Genomic DNA, 6,699 nt, shown 5'->3' with positions numbered 1-6,699 from the left:
TGGATCGAGTAGACGTCATCAAGGATCAAATACGACATCCTCGCTGCCTGCGGCTCGGTACTGACCGCTCCATCTGCGACGCCTGTCGCCAAGCCGAGAGGCGCCATTTCGTGCTCGTGCCCAAGCGAATGGTCCGCGCCGTTGATCCCCGGTTGAGGAGATCGACGCCACAGGACCAGTTGACCAGGGGGGATCTCGCTATCCGATTCAGAGGCTGGGGCACCACACATTCGTTGCACGAGGCCGTCTCGAGATGCGAACGGGTGCTCATCATCTTCAAGCATATCTGTCGTACCCACATCCTCGGGGACGCTGTCAACTGAGGTGGGTTCTGTTGGATCCCGCGTCCTCGTAGAAGGCTGCCTGGGCGATGACGAGGGATGGGGATTCCCATCTCCGACTCGAGGGCCACCAGAGGACGGCGCTGGTTCGAGTGTCGGTGCCAGACCTGCATTTTCCTGGGCCGTTGTTGGTTGGCTTGTGGAGCTGGATTTAGGGAAAGTCGAGCCGGAGGTATGAGAGGTGTGTTTCCCCGGGTTTCTCCCTGGAGTCGGGCGAGCCCGTATATTACACTCTTCTGCCACGCCATGAGGCCCTGATCGCGAGGGAGAGATAGTAGTGGGGCGGTCTGGTGACAACACTTGACCGGCCGGTGGTCCGGGTTGAGTTGACGACCCTGCTGAAATCCGGTCTTGGGGCCGAGGGTCAAGCGTATCCAAGTGACGACTGCCTTCTGGAGCATCTGCAACGACTTGGCTTAGTTAGAATACAGTATCCTAGTTGCGCGTTTCCGAACTTACAGGCTTTATCACCCTCCCCCATAAGCTTCTTCTCCTTCTTTGCCCCTACATCAAGCTGATTTCGGCGCTGGCGCTTGAGGACGGCTATAAGTTTTGGCTTGATTTTATCTTCTTTATCGTCATGGAAAAAGGGGCCACGTCCTTTCTGCGACCAGATCTCACGTCCCTTCAATTCCAGGAAGTCATCCACAATCTTTGTGATTTGCTCATCGGAAATACCAGCAAACTGCGGCCCCGGAAAATATTTGGACCAAAAGCCCATCAGCATCTTGGAAAAAAATGCGGCGTCTGTGAATCCCAGCTCGCGAGCAAGTTGGGAGATATTTGGATGGCGTTTGCGCTCCTTTCTCTGCGACATCTCACCGGGGCGTGGCGGCAGAAGAGGAAGTCAGGACCTGTGCTGAGTACAACCGAACTTGAAGAAGCTGGGGAGGGAATAAAGCAGAGGATCGGTGGCTCCTTTAAATACCCTATCTTTTGTCCCGGTCGATTCAGCGAGGATGAGGGTCACGTCAGAGCATTCTCAGCGGCCTGGAAAATACGGAAGAATCAATCGTAACGCGTTGGGGGTCGGCGACTGCGACAAGCGGTCGTGACTGCTGAATCGGCCCCGGCTAAGCACGCGGTACTTGGGCGTTCGATTAGTCCGTCGCTCGAACGGGGCGATGGTGCTACGAGTGGTAGTCAGCGACGTCGCGATCGGCCCTGTGCTCGAGCAGAACGTGGACCGCATCCGTCTGTTCGGTGAAGAGCGCGTAGTGGAGAGGTGTCCGACCTAAGAGGTCCCGGCGATCGTGCCGACTCCGACTTTGAGGAGCCGTCGGAGCGTATCCGTATCACTTCTGATGATGGCCCAGAAGACTGCCGTCAATTCATCACGCTCGGCATATTCGAGGTGCTCCGATCCGATGTACATTTTCACCCACGGCGTAGAACAGCTTTCATTCATCACGGCCAGCATGAGCGGGGTGGCGTCCCAGAGACCCGCGCTGAGGGACGGTTGACCACGTGGGAGTTGTACCACCACGTCGTCCGGTGACCCACGAGTACTGGCGAGAGAAAGGAGTGTGTGCCCTCCCTTGTCCACCCGATTGATCCCCGAGACTTGATGGTCCACCAGACATTGGATGACGAGCGTTGCGGACGCCATCACGGCGAGGTGGTAGGCATTCCGCCCCCTCTGTCTAGCACGGTAGCACATTCAGGGTTTTGAAGATAACTCGACAATCTAGTGTTGTCTCTTGGAGGCGGCGAAACGGAAGAGTTGGGAGGCGCTCGAGCGATCCGGATAGCAGCCCTCCAACGCCAATTCGGCCAAAGCGGTCGAGGAGACCCGCAACCGCAACACCGCGAGGTTTAGCAGGGTGGGATGGCCGCGCATCACCCGGTACACGATGACCAGCTTCAAACATAATGACGCTTCATCGGAGGCCGTGAGAGGGTGCCAGACGCCCCCGTCGGCGCCTCGCTTCACCATCTGTTGGCAATGGTGATATACCGACTCAAAGCGGGCGGAAATCGACAAATTCCTCTGCTGTCGCACAGGTTCGCGCAGCCAGTCAGCCATAGGGTCTGCGTCTTTGCAGCCGGTGGGCTCGAGGAGAACCTGTCGCAGCGGGAATTTGGGGTCGAATTCGCCCGTGCCGTCCCTTGTGGCGCCGGCGCGAGATCGTGCGCGCTAGACCCATGGCACGGTACATTACTTGGGCTGGTAGTGATCGTTTGTCGGGCTGTCTCTGTCCATTTAAAACTGCTATACCGCGTGATAGGCATGCTTTAACATTTTCTTCTGAGTCCTCTCCCATAAGGTGATGCCTTGACCGAAACCCTCACGACGAATGCGGGATGAATCGAGAGCCGTATTGGAAGTTTCTTCGAATGAAAGGTAGTCCCGTCCATCCCCCTCAAAGCCTCCTGAATCTAGCCGTGCCCCATAAAACCTCAACGAACGAAACCCCCAACCTCGTGTCAAGGGATATTTCCAAGGTTGGGCGATAGCCATGAGCTCGTCGTGTAAGAGACCACAAAGACCGGACCTCCTTTGCCGATGGCACAACGACCAGCGGGAGGGAGCGAAGTTGAGGCATTGGCTGGAATCCGCAACAGAAAGATATCGAGCGGGTCAACGTTTCATGGGATCAGGAGGTGGCCGGACGAGATGACACTCCAATGATAAATGCCAAGAGTAACTTGGCGCTATTTCTGTAGGCTTTTCCCCTCTTCGATATTTATTATCTCTCACCGTGCTGTACCCTCTGCCCGTACTCAGCTTATTTGGGGCTGAAGTTCCTCGCCGCGTCAGAGTCCGTTCGCCTTCTACGCAGTAAGATCCCGACCAAATATCATTCCCACGGTGGAACTTTGTCTGCAGCCATCTGTCACCATCTTTTCTAAACCGAGCTCGGATATGGCGTCGATCAACGTACAGCCTCGCTTTCGGCGACTTCAAACGATTGAACCAGACTACTGTTCTAGCAAGATCACTCAATATGAATCCGGACGGACGGGATTAAGGATCGTGGTTGTTGATCAGCAAGGTCCTGGTCTTTTTGGATACTTCGTCCTCGCCACCGAGATTGATGATGACTCTGGAGCGCCCCATACTTTGGAACACCTTTGCTTCATGGGTTCGAAGAGCTACAAATACAAAGGCTTTTTGGACAAAGTGGCCACTAGAGCATACTCCGCCACAAATGCCTGGACAGGCACTGACCACACGGCATACACCTTGGAGACGGCTGGTTGGGCAGGCTTTGCTCAGGTCTTGCCTGTCTACCTCGAGCATGTGATCCTTCCGACCCTGACTGATGCTGGTTGTACCACCGAAGTCCATCATATTGACGGCACCGGCAACGATGCTGGTGTTGTCTACTCAGAGATGCAAGGCGTACAAAACACGGCATCTGAACTGATCGAGCTACGGGCGAAGAGGCTTCTATATCCTGAGGGGGTCGGCTTCCGCTATGAAACTGGTGGTATGATGGACCAGCTTCGCGTTCTCACCGCTGAACGAATTCGGCAATTTCACCACGACTTGTACCAGCCCCAAAACCTTTGTCTCGCTATTTTCGGCGAAGTCGATCATGACCAGTTACTGGACATTATGGATAGCTTCGAGTCATCGATTTTGAGCGATCTCCCGAGCCCGAATACTCCATTCAGTAGGCCATGGATCGAGTCTAAGCCTGCACCCCCCTTGAAAACGTCCACTATCGAAAGAGTAGAGTTTCCAGAGGAGGATGAATCTTTCGGTGAGATCGACGTGCGCTTCCTGGGACCGGATTTTGCGGATGTGATATCGACGGGGGCCCTCAACGTGGCACTACTCTATCTCGCGGGGTCCTCGGCTGCGCCACTTGGCAATGCGCTGGTAGAAAAGGAACACTTGGCCACTGCGGTGCACTATACGCTCAACAGGCGCCCACGTACCGAGATTGCGTTTACTCTGTCGAGTGTTGCGACTGGACGACTTGAAGAGGTCGAGAAGAGATTCTTTGAAATCTTGAGGGATGCAATGGAAAAGCCTCTAGACATGAAAGTGATGAAAGACTGCATAGACCGGCAACTTAGAACCTCCAAATACAGCGCCGAATCCTCCCCGACCTCATTCGCCGGCTTCATAATCGCCGACTATCTCTTCGGAAATCGTGATGGAACAACGTTGCAGAACCTCCAGTCTCTAAAACAGTATGGCGCCGTGCTTGAGAGCTGGTCCGAGGATTCATGGAAGCGATTCATCCAATCCTACATTTCGGACGCTCCCCATGTGTCCATCCTTGGTGTGCCATCCGCCCGGCTTTCCGAAACACTAAAAGTCGACGAAGCTAAGCGTCTGGAGGAGCAAAAGGAGAGGCTCGGGCCGGACGGCTTGAGGGAGATGCAGGCAAAGCTCGATGCCGCAAAAGCAGAAAATGACCGTCCAATCCCCCCGGAATTGTTGTGCTCATTCGAGGTCCCATCCACTGAAACGATCCATTTTGTCAGCACTTCGCCTACTCGATCAGGATTGGCATTGAAGATAGGGAAACCCGATTCCAGGCACCAGAAAGTCGTTGACGACGACGCCAAAGATCTCCCGTTGTTCTTGAACTTTCAGCACATTCCCTCGAATTTCGCTCGAGTCGAGCTCATGGTCTCGACAGAAAACCTTCCAGATGAACTGCGTCCACTGCTGTCGGTTTACATGGAGTCATTCTTTGGTTTGCCTTTAAGACGAGGGAAGGATATCATCCGTTTCGAAGACGTGATACTTGAGCTTGAGAGGGATACCGTTAGTTATGCCATCGATTTAGCCATCAAGCTAGGGAATGTTGAAGGACTCCACATCAGCTTCCACGTGGAGATTGAAAAGTACAACGTGGCTATCCGCTGGCTGAGCGAATTTCTTTACCATGCGGTGTTCGATGAGGAACGATTGAAGGCGATCAATACTCGGCTCTTGGCCGATGTGCCCGATGCCAAACGCAGTGGTGACGGCATGCTGACAGCAGTGCACTTCATGACACATCTGGCTCGAAAATCGATCCGACGAGCCAGGAGCCCTCTCGTCAAGGCCCTATACCTGAAGTGCATCAAGCGGCTTCTTGAGACCGATCCGGATGAGGTGGTACGTCGCCTCGAACAACTCCGAGGCTTTTTGTGCAAATTTGAGAATTTTCGGATCTTGGTCGTTAGTGACTTGGACAAGCTCGAAAGACCTGCCAGTTCCTGGGCATCGTTCATGGAAGGTCTGAAGGCGACCGAGGAATTAGCACCTATCGGCAGGCAAATCGAACGACTCAGTGAGGCGGGAAAGAATACTGACGGATTAGTGTATGTCGTGCCACTGCCGACGATTGACTCTTCTTTCGCGTATGCGATTGCTAGAGGACCTACGGCATACGAAGATCTCCAAACTCCGCCCATGATGGTCGCGGTAGCTTACCTGAATGCGGTTGAAGGGCCATTGTGGGCTGCAGTGAGAGGCACGGGTCTAGCGTATGGTATCAGCGTGAGCCATGACATTGAATCAGGCTTCGTTATCTTACATGTATCTCGATCACCGGATTCATATAAAGCATTCCATGCCAGCGGGAACGTCGTCCGCGCACACATTACAGGGGAGATTGAGTTTGATCCTTTAATGCTCGATGGAGCGATTAGCAGCATAGTAGTTAAATTCGCCGACGAGCAACCCACGCCGGCATCCGCTGCCGTATCAAACTTCATCCAGACTGTCGTGAAGACCTTACCGGAGGACCATCAGGAAAACCTACTGAAAAAGGTCAGAGGCGTCACTGTGGAAGATATAAAGCAGGTCCTCGACACCGTGGTTTATGACCTCTTCAGGCCAGGGAAGGCCAATGTTCTCGTGACATGTGCACCAGCGCTGGAAGAAGTAAGTTCTTATCCTAGTATCACAGAGTTATCAGCCAACGAATATAAATCTAGGCTATCTCGGACGGGTTAAAGGGGGAAGGCTTTCCCCCGGAGATCTACGCGCTGGACGATTTCCAGGATGACTATGGCCTCAAGCCGGTGATCGGGGATGACGGGAAGGATGGTGGTGCAAACGTTCGAGACGAAGACGAGGATGATGGAAAGTTTAACTTAGGTTAGCCTTAGAGGATCTTCTCCCTTTTATCCTAGCGTTACTGGTTGTCGAAATAAATAGCAAATCCCTTACTCTACACCGAACATCAGTTGTTCTTACTGTAAGGGCCCTGTTGTAGAGGATTGCGTGTGCTTCTCGAGTTGCAGTGATGGAATTTGAGCTCACGTGACGTGCATCCCTACTTCCCCGCCTCATCTTCCACCTAACCTTTCCGCAAGCCAGTGAACCCTGTTACATTATCTGAGTGCTACAGAACCTCCTTTGGCTCGTGGCTGGCCGTGATCTCTCTACGCAGAGAGGGAAGGT

At 53.7% G+C, this 6,699-nt stretch overlaps 1 protein-coding gene across 1 annotated transcript; it reads left to right on the top strand.

Annotated features, from left to right (window-relative positions):
• Positions 1-3,207: 3,207 nt before the first annotated feature.
• Positions 3,208-6,177, top strand: A1O9_13105 (uncharacterized protein; the record flags this gene model as incomplete). Its single annotated transcript, XM_013397977.1, has 1 exon — positions 3,208-6,177. A coding segment is annotated over one exon (2,970 nt), but the record flags the coding sequence as incomplete, so codon positions are not given.
• Positions 6,178-6,699: the final 522 nt, after the last annotated feature.

This window comes from Exophiala aquamarina, assembly GCF_000709125.1.
Source record: "Exophiala aquamarina CBS 119918 chromosome Unknown aczIA-supercont1.65, whole genome shotgun sequence".
Lineage (NCBI taxonomy): Eukaryota > Fungi > Ascomycota > Eurotiomycetes > Chaetothyriales > Herpotrichiellaceae > Exophiala > Exophiala aquamarina.
This window is presented reverse-complemented; position numbering and strand designations above follow the sequence as displayed.